The 24,973-nt window shown below is 43.0% G+C and overlaps 2 protein-coding genes across 2 annotated transcripts in view; both read right to left on the reverse strand.

Annotated features, from left to right (window-relative positions):
- The window catches only part of LOC143775485 (transient receptor potential cation channel subfamily M member 7-like), a 211,044-nt gene extending 197,221 nt beyond the window's left edge, over positions 1 to 13,823 (reverse strand). The window contains exon 1 of the mRNA XM_077263672.1: positions 13,664 to 13,823. Coding sequence (XP_077119787.1) covers positions 13,664 to 13,720 — 57 coding nt within the window. The 5' untranslated portion in view covers positions 13,721 to 13,823. The remainder of the gene's footprint in view (positions 1 to 13,663) is intronic.
- A 905-nt stretch (positions 13,824 to 14,728) lies between these two features.
- Positions 14,729 to 24,973, reverse strand: part of LOC143775487 (transient receptor potential cation channel subfamily M member 7-like) — a 31,902-nt gene continuing 21,657 nt past the window's right edge. The window contains exons 2-8 of the mRNA XM_077263676.1: positions 20,755 to 20,834; positions 17,362 to 17,400; positions 17,077 to 17,257; positions 15,589 to 15,802; positions 15,338 to 15,462; positions 15,084 to 15,255; positions 14,729 to 14,907 (exon numbers count right to left, since the gene is read on the reverse strand). Coding sequence (XP_077119791.1) covers positions 14,729 to 14,907; positions 15,084 to 15,255; positions 15,338 to 15,462; positions 15,589 to 15,802; positions 17,077 to 17,257; positions 17,362 to 17,400; positions 20,755 to 20,834 — 990 coding nt within the window. The remainder of the gene's footprint in view (positions 14,908 to 15,083; positions 15,256 to 15,337; positions 15,463 to 15,588; positions 15,803 to 17,076; positions 17,258 to 17,361; positions 17,401 to 20,754; positions 20,835 to 24,973) is intronic.

Below are 24,973 nucleotides of genomic sequence, written 5' to 3' on the forward strand. Positions count from 1 at the left end.
GTCCCCGCAACAAAGTACATTTTAATTAATAGATCTTGGAATAATAAAATGTTTCACAACTGGATGTGTTAAAAATTGTTCCTGTGCTGAGATAATGTGCCCCTGCCATGTACTGTGTAATGGCCGTGTCTGACCGTGCAGTGTTGCTCCACTTCATGAGCTCCAGGCAAGGTGAGGAAGTAAAAGAGTATACAGATAAGACAGTGCAGGATCACAGCTGATTCTTTCTGTGAGTTAAAATATGTTTTTGAACAGGCAGCGATATGTTTTACCTCACAGAATGTAGTAGCTGTGATCCCCTGCTGTAATATCTATATTTTTTTTTGCTTCCTCCCCTGGTCAGGAGATGTGAAATGATCAGACCATGTTCCTGCACAGTCAGACACAGCCATTACACAGTACACAGCAGGGGAACATTTATAAGATTATCTCAGCACAGGAACATTTTATTCTAACGCATCCAATTGTGGAAATTAGTATTATTCCAAGATCTATTGATTAAAATGTACTTTGTTAATGGGAGAATCACAAAACATGCCCCATGACAGTGAATAATCTTCCCTTTAAACTATACCTTCAATTAGAGGGATACATCAGTAATAATATAATCATAAGTTTTCCCGCTATTGGGGCTGCAGCTAATAAGGAGCTATTTCAATCATTTTTAGTTGCCTGGCAGCACGTGAATGTGTAATGCATGGAAGTGCAGCTGAAAATGGACAGAAAGCACACATAGGGTGTTACCTAGCTACATGAGTTTTTAGGTTTGCAGACCTTTTGAAAAAGCTTAGTAAAATATCCAGCTGCTACTCCGCTAGTTAGAAGAGTCAACGTGGATTCGGAAACAGAATAGGAAACATTGAAAATGCTGGCCTGCTGGTGGAAATAAAGAATTCCAAGATCCTTAATGGTCAGATAGTATGCGGTTTATCCTCAACACGTTTGAAGTCATGCTGACTTCTTCCTCAGGTGAACATGAAAATAGAGGGAACAGGAGTGAGGTGTCATTTTAAATAGATCAGTCATTCAAAAAATATGCTACTACTATATTTCTTGCGTTACTGTTGTGTTTTGCCCTGGCAAAAATTAAAAGACCACTGCAAAATGTTCAGTTTGTCTGATTTTTCTCTTTATAGGTATATTTTTGAGTAAAATGTAAATTGTTCTTCTGACAACATGTCTCTGAATTTCCAAGCAATAGATTTTGTATTTTTTTCTGAAAAGGAGAAATGGTCAAAATTAAAAAAAAAAATGCAGTGCTTTCAGACCTCAAAAAATGCAAAGAAAACAAGCTCATAATCATTTAGAAACAACAATACTAATGTTTTAACTCAGGAAGAGCTCAGAAATCAATATTTTGTGGAATAACCATGATTTTTAATCACCGTTTTCATGCCTCTTGGCATGCTTTCCACCAGTCTTTTACACTGCTTCTGGCACAAAAATTTAAGCAGTTCTTCTTTGTTTGATGCTTGTGACTATCCATCATCCTCCTGATTACATTCCAGAGGTTTTCAATGGGGTTCAGGTCTGGATATTGGGCTGCCCATGACAGGGATTTGATGTGGTGGTCTCTTAATTAAATAAGTATGAGGAGTAAGATATATACAGCTCTGGCAAAAATTAACATTAAAACAGAAACACATGAGCCATGCACACAGTGAACAGGCCTGTAGGGCATTGTTCACACCACCAGGAGACAAACCACACAAAAAAAGGCACATGAAAACAAAAAAAAAATAACAGTAAACACCAAGTGCTAATAAAAAGGTGGAAAGACACAGGGTATTTAGTTAATATGATATTTGCAAAAAATGTATATTAAGCTGCTCTACCAAACATCAAGGTATACCCATATTAGAGCAGTCCCAACTAATGTATGTAATCCCGATTTGATGTATGTAAAAACCTGGTCATACGTATAAAACCTGTATGAGCAGGATTCAGAAAGGTAATGTTCAATGTGGACATGCAGCATAGAATGACTTTTAAGTGCACGGCTCACAAGGAGGGGTGAACACCTCCCTAGTCTTGTAGAAACAAGAAAACAATAGATTAAAACAGAAACACATGAGCCGTGCACACAGTAAACAGGCCTGTAGGGACACTGTTATTTAATTAACATGTAGTTTTTTTTTAATTTTTATTCTACTTCATATCACTATCCACTTATATACATCTTTTTATAGTATAACACAAAAGTAAGTACACTCCTGACATTTTTGAAAATATTTTATTATATCTTTTCATGGGACAACACTGAAGATATGACACTGATACAATATAAAGTTGTCAGTGTACAGCTCGTGTAACAGTGTAAATTTGGTGTGCCCTCTAAATAACTCAACACACAGCCATTAATGTCTAAACCACTGCCAACTAAAGTGAGTACACCTCAAAGTCAAAATGGCAAAATTGTGCACAATTAGCCATTTTCCCTCCCCAGAGTCTTGTGACTCATTAGTCTTACAAGGTCTCAGGTGTATATGGGAGCAGATTTGTTAAATTTTGTGTTATCAATCTAAGACTCTCTCATACTGGTCACTGGATATTCAACATGTCACCTCATGGTGAAGAACCCTCTGAGGATCTGAAAATAAGAATTGTGCTCTATATAAAGATGGCCTAGGCTGTAAGAAGATTGTCAACACCCTGAAACTGAGCTGCAGCACAGTGGCCAAGACCATGCAGCGGTGTAACAAGACAGATTCCACTAAGAACCGGCCTCATCATGGTCAACCAAAGAGTTTAAGTGCATGTGCTCAGCGTCATATCCAGAGGTTGTCTTTTCAAAATAGACGTATGAATGGTGCGAGCATTTCTGCAAAATGTTAAAGGTGGGGGGGGGGTCAGCCTGTCAGTGCTCAGATTATACGCCATCGCACACTGCATCAAATTGATCTTTATGGCTGTCATCCCAGAAGGAAGCCTCTTTTAACGCTGATGCACAAGAAAGCCTGCAAACAGTTTGCTGGAGACAAGCAAACTAAGGACATGAACTACTGGAACCATGTCCTGTGGTCTGATGAGACCAAGATAATATATTTGGTTCAGATGGTGTCAAGCATGTGTGGCGGCAACCAGGTGAGGAGTACAAAGACAAGTGTGTCTTGCATACAGTCTATCATAGTGGTGGGAGTATCATGGTTTCGGGCTGCATTAGTTCTACCAGCTGTGGGGAGCTACAGTTCATTAAGGGAACCATGAATGCCAACATGTAATTTGACATACTGAAGCAGAGGATGATCCCCTCCCTCCAGAAACTGGGGTGCAGGGCAGTATTCCAACATGATTATGACCTTAAACACGCCTCAAAGATGACAACTGCCTTGCTAAAGATGCAGAGTATAAAGATGCTGGACTGGCCAAACATGTCTCCAGACCTAAACCATATTGACCATCTGTGGGGCATCCTCAAAGGGAAGGTGGAGGAGCGCAAGGTCTCTAACATCCACCAGCTCCGTGATGTCATCATGAAGGAGTGGAGGAGGATTCCGGTAGCAATCTGTGAGCTCTAGTGAACTCCATGCCCAAGATAGTTGAGGTAATGCTTGAAAATAATGGTGGCCACACAAAATATTCACAATTTGGGAACAATTTAGCTATTTTGACTTAGGGGTATACTCATCTTTGTTGCCAGTGGTTTAGACATTAATGGATGTTTGTGGAGTTATTTAGAGGGCACATCAAATATACACTGTGATACAATCTGTACACTGACTACTTTACATTGTATCAAAGTATCATATTTTAATTGTAGTACCATGAAAAGATATAAAACTTTTTCAAAAATATGAGGGATGTACTCACTTTTGTGATATACTGTGTATATATTTATAATTTGTTAATCATTTACAGTATATAATGGGTCTATTACAACTTTATTAAAGGGAATATGTCAGCAGGTTTTTGCTATCTCAATTGAGAGCAGACTGATGTAGGCAAACAGCAGCTGAATCCAATGATGTATCACTTAGATTACTGGGTGTAGCAGTTTTGACATGATTATAGTTTTAAAATTTAGCATGAAGCAGAGCTGAGAGAGCTAACCCCGCCCACACCAGGCTCTGTTCATACAATGTCTATAGACCCTGAGCTGCTTATCACAGGAGGGGGCATGTCAGACTAGCATACACGCACTTTTCTGTCTGAGCAATTATAAGTTCCTTAAAACAATTACTGCAAGTAAACAAAATCACGGAGCTTGATAAGAGAGGCATTGCTCAAATCTGTATTTTAACCCCTATCCCATGCTGTCTTCAGATTACATAGCAAAAACCTTCTGACAGACTCCCTTTAATGAAGTTTTTAACACAATTAATACCTGTGTTTTCAATCGATCCCACTGCATTCCCTTTTTATTTCTCATATATCTCTTACACACTTTTATATATATTAATCATATTTTTATCGTAATTTTTTATTATGCACAATAAATACACTGCTCAAAAAAATAAAGGGAACACTAAAATACCACATCCTAGATATCACTGAATGAAATATTCTAGTTGCAAATTTGTATTCATTGCGTAGTGGAATGTGTTCAGAACAATGAAGCATAACAATTATCAATGTAAATCAAAATGAATATCCCATGGAGGTCTGGATTTGGAATGATACTCAAAATCAATGTGGAAAATCAAATTACAGGCTGGTCCAACTTCAGTGGAAATGCCTCATGACAAGTAAAAGATGCTCAGTATTGTGTGTGGCCTCCATATGCCTGTATGACTTCTCTACTGTACAACACCTGGGCATGCTCCTGATGAGATGGCGGATGGTCTCCTGAGTAATCTCCTCCCAGACCTGGACTAAAGCATCCGCCAACTCCTGGACAGTCTGTCGTGCAATGTGACGTTGGTGGATGGAACGAGACATGATGTCCCACACCATTACTGACCCACTGCCAAACCTGTCATGCTGAAGGAAGTTTCAGGCAGCATATCACTCTCCACGGCATCTCCAGACTCTGTCAAGTCTGTCACATGTGCTCAGTGTGAACCTGCCTTCATCTGTGAAGAGCACCAGTGGCGAATTTGCCAATTCTGGTGTTCAGTGGCAAATGCCAAGCGTCTTGCACGGTGTTGGGCTGTGAGCACAACCCCCATCTGTGGACGACAGGCACTCAGACCATCCTCATGGAGTCTGTTTCTAACCATTTGTGCAGACAAATGCACATTTGTGGCAGCTGGAGGTCATTTTGCAGGGCTCTGGCAGTGCTCCTCCTGTTCCTCCTTGCACAAAAGCTGAGGTAGCGGTCCTGCTGCTGGGTTGTTGCCCTCCTACGGCTCCCTCCATGTCTCCTGGTGTACTGGCCTGTCTCCTGATAGCGCCTCCAGCCTCTGGACACTACGCTAACAGACACAGCAAACCTTCTTGTCACAGCTCGCATTGATGTGCCATCCTGGATAAGCTGCACTACCTGAGCCATTTGTGTGGGTTGTAGAGTCTGTTTCATGCTACCACGAGTGTGAAAGCACAACCAACATTCAAAAGTGACCAAAACATCAGCCATAAAGCATTGGTACTGAGATGTGGTCCGTGGTCCCCACCTGCAGAACCACTCCTTTATAGGGGGTGTCTTGATAATTGCCAATAATTTCCATCTGTTGTCTATTCCATTTGCACAACAGGATGTGCAATTGATTGTCAATCAGTGTTGCTTCCTAAGTGGACAGGTTGATCTCAAAGAAGTTTGATTTACTTGAAGTTATATTCTGTTGTTTAAGTGTTCCCTTTATTTTTTTTGAGCAGTGTATATACATCTTTATGCCTATTCACCTACACTCTTTGCCCTTCCTTCTCCCATATGCAGTTCATTTTCCGCTACTAAATATCTAGGCTATGGATTTTTACGAGATTAATGATATTTTATTTTTTTTTTCTTTTAGTGACAAACATTCTATTTTTTTTACTTATTTCCCTTATATTTCCCCTTCCTTTCTTCAGAAACATTATCATAATTTGGTAATAACAATATACTTTAACTATGAACACATATTCAGAGTGGCATTTCTTAATTTTTCTCCTTGTTTCTTAAAGGGACACTGTCACCTGAATTTGGAGGGAATAATCTTTAGCCATAGGGGCGGGGTTTTCGGGTGTTTGATTCACCCTTTCCTTACCCGCTGGCCAGAGGCGTAGCTAGGGTTTCAACCTAGGGGGGGCGAAACATCTGAGTGGGCCCCTAACCAGCTAACCCTGATTACAGCTACGGTTGCGCACTCTAATTGTGAATATAGGGGAACCTCAGAATATGACCGCACTGTTATTGATAATAAATCTATATACAAAAACGAACGTTGACTTTACCGCCATATTGGGACCATATGCAACTTTGATGGTCACAATACTCTGAGTGCCCCTATAACAATGATGCTTAAGTGCCCACTTAACATTTAATAATGTCCCCTAAGTTCCCCCATGTACTACTCCATTATAGACAGTATGGTGAGCTTAAAGCTTCCCTATACACAGTATAAGGCCCCCACAGCTCCCCTATACACAGTATGGTGATCCTACAACTCCCCTATACACCGTATGATGTTCCCACTGCTCCCCTATAGATAGTATGAGCCCAATGCTCCACTATACACAGTATAATGCTGACAGAACTCCACTATAGAAAGTAATATGCCCCCCAGAGCTCCCCTATATACAGTGTAATGGGCCAACAGCTCCCATATGCACAATATGCCTTCACAGCTCCCTTATACACAGTATGATGGGCCCGCAGCTCCCTTATACACAGTATGATTGGCCCGCAGCTCCCTTATACACAGTATGATGGGCCCACAGCTCCCTTATACACAGTGTGATGGGCCCACAGCTCCCTTATACTCAGTATGATTGGCCCGCAGCTCCCGTATACACAGTATGATGGGCCCGCAGCTGCCTTATACACAGTATGATGGGCCCACAGCTCCCTTATACACAGTATGATTGGACCGCAACTCCCTTATACACAGTATGATGGGCCCGCAGCTCCCTTATACACAGTGTGATGGGCCCACAGCTTCCTTATACACAGTATGATGGGGCCGCAGCTCCCTTATACACAGTATGATGGGCCCACAGCTCCCGTATACACAGTATGATTGGACCGCAGCTTCCTTATACACAGTATGATGGGCCCGCAGCTCCCTTATACACAGTATGATGTGTGCACAGCTCCCTTATACACAGTATGATGTGTGCACAGCTCCCTTATACACAGTATGATGGGCCCGCAGCTCCCTTACCCACAGTATGATGTGTGCACAGCTCCCTTATACACAGTATGATGGGCCCGCAGCTCCCTTATACACTGTCTGATGGGCCTGCAGCTCCCGTACAAACAGTATGATGGACTCACAGCTCCCTTATACACAGTATGATTGGCCCGCAGCTCCCTTATACACAGTATGATTGGCCGGCAGCTCCCTTATACACAGTATGATGGGCCCACAGCTTCTTTATACACAGTATGATGAGCCCGCAGCTCCCTTATACACAGTATGATTGGCCCACAGCTCCCTTATACACATTATGATGGGCTTGCAGCTCCCTTATACACAGTGTGATGGGCCCGCAGCTCCTTTTTACACAGTATGATGTGTGCACAGCTCCCTTACTGTGTACACAGTTTGATTGGCCCGCAGCTCCCTTATACACAGTATGATTGGCCTGCAGCTCCCTTATACACAGTATGATTGGCCCACAGCTCCCTTATATATAGTTATTAAGGTTGAAGGAAGACTGTAAGTCCATCTAGTTCAACCCATAGCCTAACCTAACATGCCCTAACATGTTGATCCAGAGGAAGGCAAAAAAAACCCATGTGGCAAAGAGTAACTCCACCATGGGGAAAAAAATTCCTTCCCGACTCCACATACGGCAATCAGACTAGTTCCCTGGATCAACGCCTTATCAAGGAATCTAGTGTATATACCCTGTAACATTATACTTTTCCAGAAAGGTATCCAGTCCCCTCTTAAATTTAATTAATGAATCACTCATTACAACATCATACGGCAGAGAGTTCCATAGTCTCACTGCTCTTACAGTAAAGAATCCGCGTCTGTTATTATGCTTAAACCTTCTTTCCTCCAGACGTAGAGGATGCCCCCTTGTCCCTGTCTCAGGTCTATGATTAAAAAGATCATCAGAAAGGTCTTTGTACTGTCCCCTCATATATTTATACATTAAAATAAGATCACCCCTTAGTCTTCGTTTTTCCAAACTAAATAGCCCCAAGTGTAATAACCTATCTTGGTATTGCAGACCCCCCAGTCCTCTAATAACCTTGGTCGCTCTTCTCTGCACCCGCTCCAGTTCAGCTATGTCTTTCTTATACACCGGAGACCAGAACTGTGCACAGTATTCTAAGTGTGGTCGAACTAGTGACTTGTATAGAGGTAAAATTATGTTCTCCTCATGAGCATCTATGCCTCTTTTAATACATCCCATTATTTTATTTGCCTTTGTAGCAGCTGCCTGACACTGGCCACTGAATATGAGTTTGTCATCCACCCATATACCCAGGTCTTTTTCATTGACGGTTTTGCCCAGAGTTTTAGAATTAAGCACATAGTTATACATCTTATTACTTCTACCCAAGTGCATGACCTTACATTTATCCCCATTAAAGCTCATTTGCCATTTATCAGCCCAAGCTTCTAGTTTACATAAATCCTCCTGTAATATAAAATTGTCCTCCCCTGTATTGATTACCCTGCAGAGTTTAGTGTCATCTGCAAATATTGAAATTCTACTCTGAATGCCCCCTACAAGATCATTAATAAATATGTTAAAAAGAAGAGGGCCCAATACTGACCCCTGTGGTACCCCACTGCTAACCGCAACCCAGTCCGAGTGTGCTCCATTAATAACCACCCTTTGTTTCCTATCCCTGAGCCAGCTCTCAACCCACTTACACATATTTTCCCCTATCCCCATTACTCTCATTTTATGTAACAACCTTTTGTGTGGCACCGTATCAAAAGCTTTGGAAAAGTCCATATACACTACGTCCACTGGGTTCCCTTGGTCCAGTCCGGAACTTACCTCTTCATAGAAGCTGATCAAATTAGTCTGACATGAACGGTCCCTAGTAAACCCGTGCTGATACTGGGTCATAAGATTATTCCTCTTCAGATACTCCAGTATAGCGTCCCTTAGAATGCCCTCCAGGATTTTACCCACAGTAGAGGTTAAGCTTACTGGCCTATAATTACCGAGTTCAGTTTTTGCCCCTTTTTTGAATATTGGCACCACATTTGCTATACGCCAGTCCTGTGGTACAGACCCTGTTATTATGGAGTCTTTAAAGATTAAAAATAATGGTCTATCAATGACTGTACTTAGTTCCTGCAGTACTCGGGGGTGTATCCCATCCGGGCCCGGAGATTTGTCAATTTTAGTTATTTTTAGACGCCGCTGTACTTCCTGCTGGGTTAAGCAGGTGACATTTAATGGGGAATTTTTATCACTAGTCATTTTGTCTGCCATGGGATTTTCTTTTGTAAATACTGATGAAAAAAAGTCATTTAGCATATTGGCTTTTTCCTCATCCTCATCCACCATTTCCCCCAGATTATTTTTAAGGGGGCCAACACTGTCATTTTTTAGTTTCTTACTATTTATATAGTTAAAGAATATTTTGGGATTATTTTTACTCTCTCTGGCAATGAGTCTCTCTGTCTCAATCTTTGCTGCCTTGATTTGCTTTTTACAGAATTTATTTAATTTTCTGTATTTATTTAATGCCTCCTCACTACCTACTTCCTTTAATTCTCTAAATGCTTTCTTTTTGTCCCTTATTGCGCCCCTTACAGCTCTATTTAGCCATATTGGTTTCCTCCTATTTCTAGTATGTTTATTCCCATACGGTATATACTGTGCACAGGTCCTATCCAGGATGCTAATAAACGTCTCCCATTTTCTTTGTGTATTTTTGTGTCTCAGGATATCATCCCAGTTAATTGCACCAAGATCCTCTCTCATCCGTTGGAAATTTGCCCTCCTGAAGTTTAGTGTCCTTGTCACCCCCCTACTACCCATCTTATTAAAGGTTACATGAAAACTTATTATTTTGTGATCACTATTCCCCAAGTGACCCCCAACCCTTATATTTGATATGCGGTCTGGCCTGTTGGTTAATATTAGGTCTAGCAGTGCCCCCCTCCTTGTTGGGTCCTGAACCAGTTGTGAAAGGTAATTGTCTCTCATAGTTGTCAAAAACCGATTACCTTTCCTGGAACTGCAGGTTTCTGTTCCCCAACAACATACTCAGTATGATGGGCCCGCAGCTCCCTTATACACAGTATGATGTGTGCACAGCTTCCTTATACACAGTATGATTGGCCCGCAGCTCCCTTATACACTGTCTGATGGGCCTGCAGCTCCCTTACAAACAGTATGATGGACTCAAAGCTCCCTTATACACAGTATGATGAGCCCACAGCTCCCATATACACAGTATGATGGGCCCACAGCTCCCTTATACACAGTATGATGGGCCCAAAGTTCCCTTATACACAGTATGATGGGCCCACAGCTCCCTTATACACAGTATGATTGGCCCACAGCTGCCTTATACACAGTAGGATTGGCCCACAGCTTCCTTATACACAGTATGATTGGCCCGCAGCTCCCTTATACACAGTATGATTGGCCCACAGCTCCCTTATACACAGTATGATTGGCCCACAGCTCCCTTATACACAGTATGATTGGCCCACAGCTGCCTTATACACAGTAGGATTGGCACCGCAGCTCCCTTATACACAGTATGATTGGCCCACAGCTCCCTTATACACAGTATGATTGGCCCGCAGCTCCCTTATACACAGTATGATTGGCCCACAGCTCCCTTATACACAGTATGATGTGTGCACAGCTCCCTTATACACAGTATGATTGGCCCGCAGCTCCCTTATACACAGTATGATTGGCCCACAGCTCCCTTATACACAGTATGATGGGCCCACAACTCCCTTATACACAGTATGATGACACAGTATGATGGGCCCGCAGCTCCCTTATACACTGTCTGATGGGCCTGCAGCTCCCTTATACACAGTATGATGGGCCAGCAGCTCCCATATACACAGTATGATGGGCCCACAGCTCCCATATACACAGTATGATGGGCCAGCAGCTCCCTTATATACAGTATGATAGGCCCGCAGTTCCCTTATACACAGTATGATGGGCCCGCAGCTCCCTTATACACAGTATGATGGGCCCGCAGCTCCCTTATACACAGTATGATTGGCCTGCATCTCCCTTATACACAGTATGATGGGCCCACAGCTCCCTTATACACAATACTGTGTATGGGCCCGCAGCTCCCTGTCATGATTTGGATGCCCCGGTCATTTACTCATCCTCCGGCGTATTCACTATTTTGTGGCACTGCTGCAGTGCCGAGGCTCAAACTTGTGAGCGCAGCTTCTGACAGGCCAGAAGTTAGAAGCTATGTCACAGGCGCTCAATGTAAGACTATGAGGCTATGTGCACTTGCTGTGGATTCGTGTGCGGCTTTACTGTGGATTTCCTGTGTTTTTTGTGCAGATTTCACCTGCGGAATCCTATACAGGAGCAGGTGTAAAATGCTGCGGAATCCTCAAAATGAATTGACATGCTACGGAAAATACAACGCAGCATTTCTGCGCGGTATTTTCCGCACCATGGGCACTGCGGATTTGGTTTTCCATAGGTTTACATGGTACTGTAAACCAGATGGAAAACTGCTGCAAATCTGCAGCGGCCAATCCACAACATGTGCACATACCCTGAGCGTGAGAGAGGCCAGAACGAGGCTCCCACAGACTCACATTGATTAGTGACCTCTGCGCTGCTCCATGAAACACTGGAGCCACGGACAGGTCACACACTGCAGGAGACGGAGCCGAGCGGAGACTAAAACAGATGAAAACGCCAGAAGGAGAGTATCAGACAGAGGGCAGGGGATGTGGATTTTCAGCACTGCTCCAGCAATGAGATAAAAAATAATGCTGGAGTGGTGCTGCAAATGTGATGCAGCTCTTGGTTACTGCATGCGGGCTCCTAATACTAATACTCATAAAAGACCCAGGTGGTACGTATCAAAAGCCCCCTACCCCCCGAATCTCCCCCACCCATTTCCATCTCCAGCCTCCCCAGACAGCAAATATTTCATGATGGAGTACATATATCATAACAAAACATTATAATATCCACCCCCCAGTGCCCTGTCCTCCCTCCCCCACTTCAGCCCCAATACCCCCATCATCTCACATCCACCCCCTCAGCCTCCTGTCCCACCTCACCCACCTTCTGCCCTCACAACCCCCAAATGGTCTCATATTCACCCCCCAGTACTCTGTCCCCCTCACTTTCAGCCCCCACAATACCCCAATGGTCTCACATACACCTCACAGTGACATATCTGAATTTAATAAACCTGATAAGTTCCATCCCCAGCACTTACTGATGAAGTTTGCAGGCAGGACCAGGAAGTGTAAGTGAAATGCAAGATGTGGGCACTAGGACCCAGCGTGCCTGAGCCAATCCCAGCGTGCACAGAGTGAAGAAAACTGCAGCCGGGAAAAGCTTCATGATCAAGTCAGACGGACGAAACCATTCACTGCAGGGGGGAGACTCTGCAGCCGGCCACTGTGCTAGCAGCGTGCAGAGTCTCCGTCAGATGGGAGCAGACATTATGCTGCTCAGCTCCGATGTGGTGTTCTGCCTCCTCACAGAAGTGGCCCTGGCTCCCGGTGGGCCCCTTCATGTGACAGGGCCTGGGGCGATGGCCCCCTCTGCCCCCCCAGTAGCTACGCTACTGCCGCTGGCTGCATGCTGGCTGCAATATGGGATTGAAGTTCATTCTCTGTCCTCCTTAGTACATGCCTGCACAAGGCAATCTTGCCTTGTGCAGGCGTGTACTATGGAGGACAGAGAATGAACTTCAATCTTGCCTTGTGCAGGCGTGTACTATGGAGGACAGAGAATGAACTTCAATCCCATATTGCAGCCAGCATGCAGCCAGCGGGTAAGGAAAGGGTGAATCAAACACCCGAAAACCCCGCCCCTATGGCTAAAGATTGTTCCCTCCAAATTCAGGTGACAGTGTCCCTTTAATTGCTGCCATTCGCTATATTCACGGTTCCCAAATAGGATGAACACCTTTATTTGTTTTCTGTCCCCCTCCTCTAACAAAATTCAACACATTCTCTCACATAATTTTTCACACATTTTTTTCTTGCGTGTTTTACACATAGCTTATATATATATTTTTATACCCGTCTTTTGTACATATCCTTCCTATAGCCCATTTCACACACTTTCATTCTATTATTTATTTGCATATAATCTAAATCACAGTTTTTACATAATTATTTATTTAGTGAATAAATATAATCCTATAATATTCTCTCATGTAACTGTATACTCTTCACTCACTTATGTATTTCCCTAACAACAATTTAATTTCCCTTCACTATAATTAATCCCACATATTCAACTACACACACACCAATCCTTGTCTCTCAAATAAAATTATCTTTTTAATGGATTCCCCTTTTTTCACCTTATCCTTTCCTCATATCTCTTCTCACTTCTTTGGAGTAGAACACCTATGCACCTTCTTCCTCACTATCTGAGCCATCATAAATCACAGCATTACATGTTGCCTCACCTTGATTCCTCTTGCAGACAGGCAGCGTACAGGAAAACGCAGGGAGGCAGAAGACATCAGGAGACGGCAGGCGGGCGGAGAGCAGGAAGCCGCAGGCAGGCGGAAATCATCCAAGTGTCCACAGGCAATAGCTGAGCAGATCAAGGTGTACAGAGCTAACAAAGGTCCAGCATCACTGAAGTCAAGGTGTGAGCCTTGGAGAGTATTATATAGGGCCGGGCTAATGCGCACATGGGATCACGCCAGGCTGTCTACAAAGCTTGACATGGAGCACGACAGACTCTAGTGGACCGGGATGAGAAAAGCAAGACACAGATCTAGAACAGGTGTGTAACGATATCACTCACATTCCCCAACTCTTAATATCTTTTCATTTCCGTTTCTCGCTGTTGTATTTTTCTATTTAGCTTTATTTATGAACAAAAAACACTAACCTCACCTCTAATGGGCAATTTTTTCTATTGTCTTGGCGCTAGTATTTTGAATGATAGAGCTATTTTAACTGACAGTTGCTGGTCCCTCTTTTTTGTGATTCTCCTGAGGAAGTAGTCAAGATGACTTTGAAAAGCATTGAGAATTAGACACATACTATCTGAAGATTGAGGATCTCGGAATTCCTTTTTTTTTTTCCACCAGCAGCCCATCATTATTTGAGTTTTAGATCCAGTTTTTAATGCATTGAAGTGACAGTTCTTCAAGATTAAAGACACTCTTAGTAGTCAGTCCCAGAATTTGTATTAGGGATTTCAAAATGTGTTTAAAAAACCAGACAACACATTTAAGACAAGCAGAAAACAACGCATTTAAGAGAAACAGAAGTACAGTCTGAAAGTGCAATGAAGACATTCAGGGATCATGGAACTCACTAGGTGCTTGGTCTTCATGCATGCCATTAAAGTGTGGAATATATGCAGAGCTTCGCTATGATTGAGGCCGAATGTTTTCTTTATAGTGGTAATAATATCACATTGTACACCATCCAAAAGATTTCTGAGAACAAACAAGGAAAATAATAATAAAATAATTTGTTTTTCACTATACCTCCCAATGGTGCAAATTACTCTCTTACCCTTGGCTCTCTGTCTGCTTATAAACATATACCAGGAGGTCAGCTGCTCTGCCACTTCCTTCACAGACCACCACTGGCACCGGAGGTGTTTGTTGAAGATAGTCAAAGACTGTAAATATAGTGTTGGGACCACCTTCTAGTATCAGAGCCACAACTGGAATTCGCTTGCCAGTCCCTAAAAAATACATATTTTATTTCAGCACTCCATAAAATTTGTTAAAAATCAGTCTTAGAAACTGTTCTAAAAGAATTATATAGATTAATTTTAAATATGTTGTCTTCTCTACATTTCATTGACGTTAACCACACAAAGCAACTTTTACAATCAGTATCAGTTAAAGGACAAATTACTGGCATGAATTTGCTGTAGAGAGATTCTGCTTTCTAATTCCTGTCGTATGCGAATGTCTGCTCCGTATTGTCCAACTGTTCCATCATCCACCAAGATAAAATGTGTGTGACCTCTGTTCAGTTTATGCAGTTTGCTCAGAGGATTCCGCAGTGTCTGATATGGAGCTTCAACCTTCAGGAAATAAAAAGCACAATATAAGTAATAAATGCAAAGAAATAGAAAATATGGGAAACATTGGAGAAATGTGGCTTACATTTTTTCCAAGCAGATCGTGTCTACCATCAATTAGACCCCATGGCGTTATTCCAATAGTGCACACTTTATGGCTCAGATGAGAAGCATGGTCCTTCAAAGCATCTTCAATGTGTTCTGCAACACCTTTAAAAGAACCTCTATAGATATAAGACCTGGCAGCCCAACCCAAGTCTACTCACAGGTCCAGCAGAATTTAATGACCTTTGCCAATGCATATTAATAATTATACAATTTTGTTTGATAAATTACCATTATTCACGCCTCCTGTCAGTATCCAAGCTCTTGTAGTCCCTGCAGCTTTAATAAATCCCTTGGACAGTGCATCTTTAATACGAGGGTGAAGGTCAAATTTCTGTGTACCACCATGTACAGAAATAAGCAGTTTTGGAAGTTGCATTCTCCATTCTTTGACCATGAGTTGAAGTATATCTTCAATCTTACTGTCACAAGACAATCTAACAAACTAAAAATAATTGATGTAATTGATGTAAACTTGACATAACCATAGATTTTTTTTTTCTACAAATTCATCCTGGTACTATTGGAAATAATGAAATCATCTGGTCAAACACTGCGTCTGCTTCAGTAATTGTGTAGAAGCTGGGCTCAGCAGTAGGACGCATGAGAAATTAAGCCTAGTGATTGCCTGCAGTGCTGTTGGCTAGAGATAAGCGAATTTGTTCGGGTCGCTGCTTATTTGGCAAGCTATAGCGCTTACCGAATAACCATAGCGGGAACCAGGATACATGGTGCGCTCTGGCTGATCATCTGATTGGCTCCGCAGCTGCATGTGTCGCGACTGTGTCACAGTCACAGCACATGCATGAATAGCCCAACAAACAGGCTTTGGAACATCTGCAAATGTGTATATCCTGTACATATTATAATATATGTCTAACTATAGGTTTTTTTTCTCATACTTGTGTTTCCAATTGTGAGAATGACTGTTCTGAAGACACATCATAAAATAGATATACCAAATTCCACTCATCATTACAATTTTTGGTCTACATGGTGTGAAGCAGTGAGAGGGATCATATGCGAGGGTCGATATGTGTCCCCCAGGATGCGGACAGAGTCTTATTAAACCCGCTGGAGCACCTTGTGTACACAGCAGACCGCCTGTGAGTCGCAAGGCAAAATAAAAGAAAGAGTGGATTGGGTCCAAGTAGTGACCCAGTCAGATTTTTAGGAAAACCCATCAAGAGCTTTTATTTTTAGAGGGATTTGCAGGTTTGGTAGTGGGGCGAATCCCTCTCTCCACTCTGGGTTTTGAAAGTGGCTCTATGGCCACAATTCAATATAAATCTTTCAGTTTTGCCTTGGGTGTGTCAGATTGGAATTTGCAAGCTAAAGAGCAGGAGGCTTTGTGGAACCCAGGTCTCTGTGAAGCTAACACAGAGTCAGGAACTTCAAGGCAGCTGACGCACCCAATAGACACGGCGGTGCCATTGTCCACGGCAACAGGTTTTGAACACGGATTGTATTTGTGGAAACCCAGTTGTGATCCAGAGGATATCACTCTTGTATGTGAGTCTGAATAAAGACATGGTTTATGTTGAACTTTCTGTGGTCCCTGCCTATCTATCGCACTGCACCAACCCCGCTGCACTACAGTGGCCAAGCATTCAGTTATATGATATAATACAGTAGAATATATTACGATATAATATACAATGTAATGAATTTACCTAGTTATTGATTCATCTAAGCAATGAGATAAGCAAATGTATTTACCTTGGCTTTACAGCCTTGTGAACCACCTTGAAAGTCAATGGTGCCATATGCGTTTGTAGGACTTTTGACTGTGTCTTTCTCCACTGTCCAAGTCTCTGATTGTGTTTGACCATCTCCAAAACTTGTGACAGCGTTTCCAGCAAAAGGTCTGTGTTCTTTAATCAAACGGCCACAACAACACCTATTGACACATAAATATTCTCCGTGTTGATCGAGGTAACTTAGATATCTACAGGAGGAAGATCTACACATGCCATGTAGTATTTATAGGGCTTTATAACTAACCGGACAAGCTGTTGGCAAATCTGACACCCGGGAATGCATCTAATGAAAGTAAACAAGAAATGGGTTATTAGGGTTATTAATTTCATTCTATGCTATATCTACAAAATTATTATTGTTGTTATTATTATTACTATTTTTATATGACTACTACTTTGAGGATTGGTAAATGGGGTTAACTAAAAGCATCGGAATTAAGTATTTTTACCACATTTCCCCCTTTTATATTGTGTATGACAAAAAATGTTAAATCACACCAAGCAATTTAAATGTATTTTCAGGTAAGCATTTGGGCAATATAAAGAATTAAATATGACTCTTAGATAGGACTTCCCTCCTGTTTTGCATCTATCTGTGCCCATATCTTCATTGATTGACAGGTCAGACTCTACCAGAACTGGAGAAGTGCAACGAAAGATGGAACACAAGTAGGCGGAAAACTACACTAAACTGGCTGACCACATCAAGGGTGCATGTCCTTGGTTTCAACAATCGTTTTATGTTGATAAACGCCCTTTAATGTTGTGTCCTAAACCTCAATTAATTACATGATTTATTTTTACTTCTATGTACCAAGATTTAATAGTTGCACTAATTTCATGTACATAGATAAGCCATTCCTGGTAAATGGCACACATTTGATTTTTTTTTATTATGAAAATCAGTTTGTACACTAATAGACTTTGGGAATTTACAAGAAAGCAATGGCAAAAGGCAAACTGGATAAATATACAGGTTTATGATAATTAACTTGATACTTTGAAAGGTCCAAAATCTGTTACAGTTTGTAAGGTGTGTCTGTTTCATCATTTATGAAAAGGTGATATTGACAGATTTCTTTAACTCTTGTCTACAGATTTCCTTTAAACATTATAACACCTCCTATGCATAAGAAACTTTTTACCTGTTCCATGAATAAGCACCATGTTAACAAATTATAAGTACGTTGTCTGAATTTGCACATATTTAATGATATAATAGCAGCTGGATGCTTACACATGTAGTATAAATTATATAATACTACGCGCAGAGGTAAAGAAGAACCCCAAGATCACTGTGGCTGAGCTCCAGAGATGCAGTAGGGAGATGGAAGAAAGTTCCACAAAGTCAATTATCACTGAAGCCCTCCATCAGTCGGGCCTTTATGGCAGAGTGGCCAGACAGAAGCCTCTCTTCAGTGCAGGACATATGAAAGCCCGCATAGAGTTTGCTAAAAAAAAACACATGGAGGACTCCCAGACTATGAGAAATAAGATTCTCTGGTCTGATGAGACGAAGATAGACCTTTTTTTTAATTCTAAGTGGCATGTGTGGAGAAAACCAGGCACTGCTCATCACTAGTGATGAGCGAGTGTACTTGTTGCTCGGGTTTTCCCGAGCACGCTCGGGTGCAGGGCCGGCGTCAGCACCCAGCGCACCCGGGCAAGTGCCCGGGCCCTGGTGAGACGGGGGGGCCCATTTATGGTAGTGTAACTACATCCTGGACCCTGCTGTGTGTGACTGACTCAGACTCAGTCAATCAAATCCCTCATGCCGGCGCCCAGCGGGCGGCGGCGCCTCGGCAGCAGACAGCACAGAGCTCCGACTGTGGTTTCGCTGGCACCTGGTGCTGCGCAGCTGCCTGCAATACTCACCACTCACCAGTCACCTCCGCCGGCCCGTCACCATGGATATACAATACAGAGAGTCACTTCCGGGCGACGCCGGGTCATCTGTCCTGTCACTTCCGGTCGCCGCCCTCGTCATCCTAAGAGCCGGCAAGAAGAGCTCCTCACACAGTCACAGCAGAAGATCTTCCTGCGTTCGTTTAGTTCCATTCCAAGTCCACCACAGCCACAGGTCCAGCAGCGGCAGCGCCAAGCAGGAGAAGAAGAGCAGCAGCTGCAGTCAGGTGCACGGTCAGTGCACGGTGCACCCTCTCCCTGTCTCCACAATGAGAGCGACGGACGGCGCCGAGTGAAGCAGTGAGTGAGTGACTCGTCTTCGATGATGGTCCCAATGCTGTACATTGCGGGGGGGGGGGGGAATGGGATGCAGCCTGCTGACTGCCTGCCTGCCTGGGCCTGCTGCGTGCATCCTGCCAAGCTGTATTGCTTCATTCAGAGTTTGTGAACCTTATCACGGGGCTGTGCTATACTACGTGCGCTGTGCTGTATACTACGTGGGCTGTGTTTCTTTGTTATATACTGCGCGGGCTGTGTTATATACTGCGCGGGCTGTGTTATATACTGCGCGGGCTGTGTTGAAAGGGGGGGCCCAGTGAGACTCTTTCGCCCGGGGCCCTCAAAAACCTGGAGCCGGCCCTACTCGGGTGACCTCCGAGTATTTGTTAGTGTTTGGAGATTTCGTTTTCATCACGGCAGCTGAATAATTTACAGCTATGAGGCAGGCTGAGTACATATTGGGGTTGCCTGGTTGCTAGGTAATCCCCACATGTAATCAAGCTGGCTAATAGCTGTAAATCATGCTGCTGAGGCGATGAAAACTTAACCTCCGAGCAGTTATAAATACCCGGAGATCACCCATGCGTGCTCGGGAAAACCCGAGCAACGAGTACACTCGCTCATCACTACTCATCACCTGTCCAATACAATCCCAACAGTGAAACGTGGTGGCAGCATCATGCTATGGGGGTGTTTTTCAGCTGCAGGGACAGAATGACTGGTTGCTATTGAAGGAAACATGAATGCGGCCAAGTACAGAGATATCCTGAATGAAAACCTCTTCCAGAGTGCTCTGGACTCCAGACTTAGCCGAAAATTGACCTTCCAATAAGACAATGACCCTAAGCACACAGCTAAAATAATGAGTAAAGGAGTGGCTTCAGAACAACTCTGTGACCTAAACCCAATTGAACATCTCTGGAGAGACCTGAAAATGGCTGTCCACCAACGTTCACCATGCAACCTGACGGAACTAGAGAGGATCTGCAAGGAAGAATGGCAGAGGATCCCCAAATCCAAGTGTGAAAAAGTTGTTGCATCTTCCCAAGAAGACTCATGGCTGTGCTAGCTCAAAAGGGTGCTTCTACTCAATACTGAGCAAAGGGTCTGAATACTTATGACCATGTGATATTTCAGTTTTTCTTTTTTAATAAATTTGCAAAATTTCTACATTTCTTTATTTTTCAGTCAAGATGGGGTGCAGAGTGTACATTAATGAGAAAAAAATGAACTTTTTTCAATTTACCAAGTGGCTGCAATAAAACAAAGAGTGAAAAATTTAAAGGGGTCTGAATACTTAAAGGGGTCTGTGAATTTCATGACTTAGAAAAACTGTTGCAGGTAGAAACTCTAAGAAGGTAATAATAAAATAAAATGGGTACCCAATTTTGTAAGTATCTATGACAGGCACATGTTCTATATGTAAGGTTTGCAAAGCATGTGAATCACTTACCTGTGAGGTTCTCTTGAGCTTGGTATGATGGAAACACAATCACGCTTATAAAATGTTCTCTCTGTCCACGGTAAACTAATCTGAAAAACAAAAGTGAAGCAGCACAAGATTTATTTATGCCGAGGCAAAGTCAAATTAGTCTAAGGCCATACTAAGCGTCCTCCTTGTGGGCTGTGACACTATTGTAGTCCCCTTATAAATAGAAAAGGTTAATTTTTGTGTGTTCTTTCACATGTAACATAATGGTAATATACTCACAACTGAAAGTGAACATGCACATATTTCAAGAAGATTTAGGGTGGACCTTTTTTATTTTTTATTATTTATTTATTATGCAGTGCTGATGTTATGGAAATTTGGTTTGGATAAATCTATCCCTGTGTGTGCAGCGGCCGTTCCCAATAAGACTGAGTATTTTGAGCGCTCAAGAATGAGACTGCACAACATTGTGACAATAACATTCCATCAATACTGATGATTTATTATACATACCGTATATACTCGAGTATAAGCCGAGATTTTCAGCCCAAATTTTTGGGCTGAAAGTGCCCCTCTCAGCTTATACTCGAGTCATGATCGGTGGTGGGGTCGCCGGGTGAGGACTGTCATATACTCACCTAGTTCCGGCGTTCCTGTCGCTCCCCCTGCCCGTCCCACGGTCTCCGGGTGCCGCAGCCTCTTCCCCTGAGCGGTCACGTGGGACCGCTCATTAGAGAAATGAATAGGCTGCTCCACCTCCCATAGGGGTGGAGCCGCATAATTAATTTCTCTAATGAAGCGGTGCCGGTGACCGCTGATAGAGGAAGAGGCTGTGGCACCGAAGACCAGCTGTCCGGGGGAAGGAGCGGGACGCCGGGGGCAGGTAAGTATTACATATTCACCTGTCCTCGTTCCACACGCCGGGCGTCGCGCCATCTTCCCGGCGTCTCTCCGCACTGACTGTGCAGGTCAGAGGGCGCGATGACGCATATAGTGTGCGCGCTGCCCTCTGCCTGATCAGTCAGTGCAGAGAGACGCCGGGACGGGACGCCGAGGAGCTGCAAGCAAGAGAGGTGAGTATGTGGGTTTTTTTTTTATTGCAGCAGCAATGGCACAGATTTATGTGGAGTATCTATGGGGCAACGGTGCAGAGCACTATATGGCACAGCTATGGGGCAACGGTGCAGAGCACTATATATATGGCACAGCTATGGGGCAATGGTGCAGAGCATTATATATATATGGCACAGCTATGGGGAAAGGTGCAGAGCACTATATGGCACAGCTATGGGGCAACGGTGCAGAGCACTATATGGCACAGCTATGGGGCAACGGTGCAGAGCACTATATGGCACAGCTATGGGGCAACGGTGCAGAGCATTATATATATGGCACAGCTATGGGGCAACGGTGCAGAGCACTATATGGCACAGGTATGGGGCAACGGTGCAGAGCATTATATATATGGCACAGGTATGGGGCAACGGTGCAGAGCATTATATATATGGCGAGCATCTATGGGGCCATAATGAACGGTGCAGAGCATCATATGTGGCACAGCTTTATGTCGAGCATCTATGGGGCCATAATGAACGGTGCAGAGCATTTTATGTGGCACAGCTTTATGTGGAGCATCTATGGGGCCATAATGAACGGTATGGAGCATCTATTTTTAACTTTGAAATTCACCGGTACCTGCTGCATTTTCCACCCTAGGCTTATACTCAAGTCAATAAGTTTTCCCAGTTTTTTGTGGCAAAATTAGAGGGGTCGGCTTATACTCGGGTCGGCTTATACTCGAGTATATACGGTACATAGTTTTATAATTGCATATAGAAAGGAGTGGTTAGGGGTGGTTAGTTAATTACCATATTGTCTAGCTCCTCTGTTATTGGTTATCTAAATATATATGGAATATTGTGATTAATGCACATATGAATGCTGATTAAGCAACTAAAATGTAGCTCTCTGCATCTACGACAAAGTTGAGACATCTGATCAGCACTTAATACATCTGGCACTGTTCTGCTTTTGCCTGAAAAACACAGAGGAACCATCTGGCCTAGCTCATGTGGTCAAATTGAGCAATTAATTATAAATTAGCTGTGGATACATGAGTATATATGATTATAGAGGAGTATACATGCAAGTGAGATCTACATGATATATATATATTTCCATCACACTTATATAGCGCCATCATATTCTGCAGCACTTTACACACATTATCAGTACTGTCCCCGATGGGGCTCACAATTTAAATTTCCTATCAGTATTGTCTTTGGAATGTGGGAGGAAATCGGAGTACCCCAAGGAAACCCACGCAAACACGGGGAGAAGATACAAACTCCTTGCAGATGTTTTCATTGGTGGGATTTGGACCCCAGCACTGCAAAGCAATAGTGCTAACTACTGAGCCACCGTGCTGACCTATTATTCAAGACGTTTACATCTTTTCCTTTATTACTCCCTTAGAAAAATCTGCAATATTACCCTACCTGCCTGTTCTTTGTTTCTTTAGCGAATCTTTTCTAACCCCTTTTCAGACCAAGTCTCAGAATGCCAAAAACGCAATGAAGGACAGCATCCAATCCAGGTGAAATATCAAAATCAAATTATTTTATTTGCCACGTGCAACGTTTCAACCACAAGGGTCTTTTTCAAGCTTGAAAAAGACCCTTGTGGTTGAAACGTTGCACGTGGCAAATAAAAGAATTTGATTTTGATATTTCACCTGGATTGGATGCTGTCCTTCATTGCTTTTTTGGTATGTACGCTGTCCATGGGGGTCCAGTGGAACTAGGACTTGCATCTATGTGTCTGATGTGCTGTCAACTATCTGTTATTTTTTGGTACCAAGTCTCAGAATGCGACTGCTAGTTATCCCTGCTACAGTCTGATGTTCTCAGAAATTATACAAATACAAATACACCACGTGCCTGATTTTTTAGACATTTTTTTTTTTTTTGCATCTTTGCATATATCAAGAGATTCAAACAGATCTTTCAGCTTTAAGTGGTTATCCATTTTAGAAAACTTATTTCTATTGGCTCACTTCATTGTAAAATAACAAATTGGGATTTACTTACCCTACCTAGGTCCATTGCTGTGCCTCCACCTTTGCCTTGGTCCCTAAAGTTTGGCTGCAGCAGTGGCGCCATGTCAACAGCGCCACAGCAAATCACTGAGCTCAGTGCCTCTGCTGATGTAAATGGCAAAAGCATCTGAGCTCAGTGATTAACTGCAGCGCCATCAACGTGACAAGACTGCTGCAGCCAGCAACGAAGATCGGAACAATGAGGAAGTGCTGAACCACCGTGCAATGCTGATGGGTGCCAGGCCTTTTGGCTTCCTTGGCTCCGTGTTACTTCACACAGGCTCAGCTTTGCTCTGCTCAGTGAGGTTTGATGGAGATCGATTGTGAACAGCAGTTTTCAGCTCTTTCCACAGATTCTCGATTGGATTGAGGTCTGGAGTTTGACTTGGCCATTCTAACACCTGGATACGTTTATTTGTGAACTATTTCATTGTAGATTTTGCTTTATGTTTGGGATCATTGTCTTGTTGGAAGACAAATCTCAGTCCCAGTCTCAGGTCTTTTGAAGATTCCAACAGGTTTTCTTCAAGAATTGTCCTGTACTTGGCTCCATCCATCTACCCATCAATTTTAACGATCTTCCCTGTCCCTGCTGAAGAAAAGCAGGCCCAAACCATGATCCTGCCACCACCATGTTTGACAGTGGGGATGGTGTGTTCAGGGTGATGAGCTGTGTTGCCTTTACGCCAAACATATCATTTGCCATTGTTGCCAAAAAGTTTGATTTTGGTTTCATCTGACCAGAACACCTTCTTCCACGTGTTTGGTGTGTCTCCCAGGTGGCTTGTTGCAAACTTTACACAATACTTTTTATGGATATCTTTGAGAAATGGCTTTCTTATTGCCACTCTTCCATAAAGGCCAGATTTGTGCAGTGTACATCTGATTGTTGTCCTATGGACAGACTGTCCCACCTCAGCTGTAGATCTCTGCAGTTCATCCAGAGTGATCATGGGCCTCTTGGCTGCATCTCTGATCAGTCTTCTCCTTGTTTGAGATGAAAGTTTAGAGGGACGGCCGGGTCTTGGTAGATTTGCAGTGGTATGATACTCCTTCCATTTCAATATGGTCACTTGCACAGTGCTCCTTGGGATGTTTAAAGTTTTGTAAATCATTTTGTATCCAAATCTGGCTTTAAACTTC

This window comes from Ranitomeya variabilis, chromosome 5 (assembly GCF_051348905.1).
Source record: "Ranitomeya variabilis isolate aRanVar5 chromosome 5, aRanVar5.hap1, whole genome shotgun sequence".
Classification (NCBI taxonomy): Eukaryota; Metazoa; Chordata; class Amphibia; order Anura; family Dendrobatidae; genus Ranitomeya; species Ranitomeya variabilis.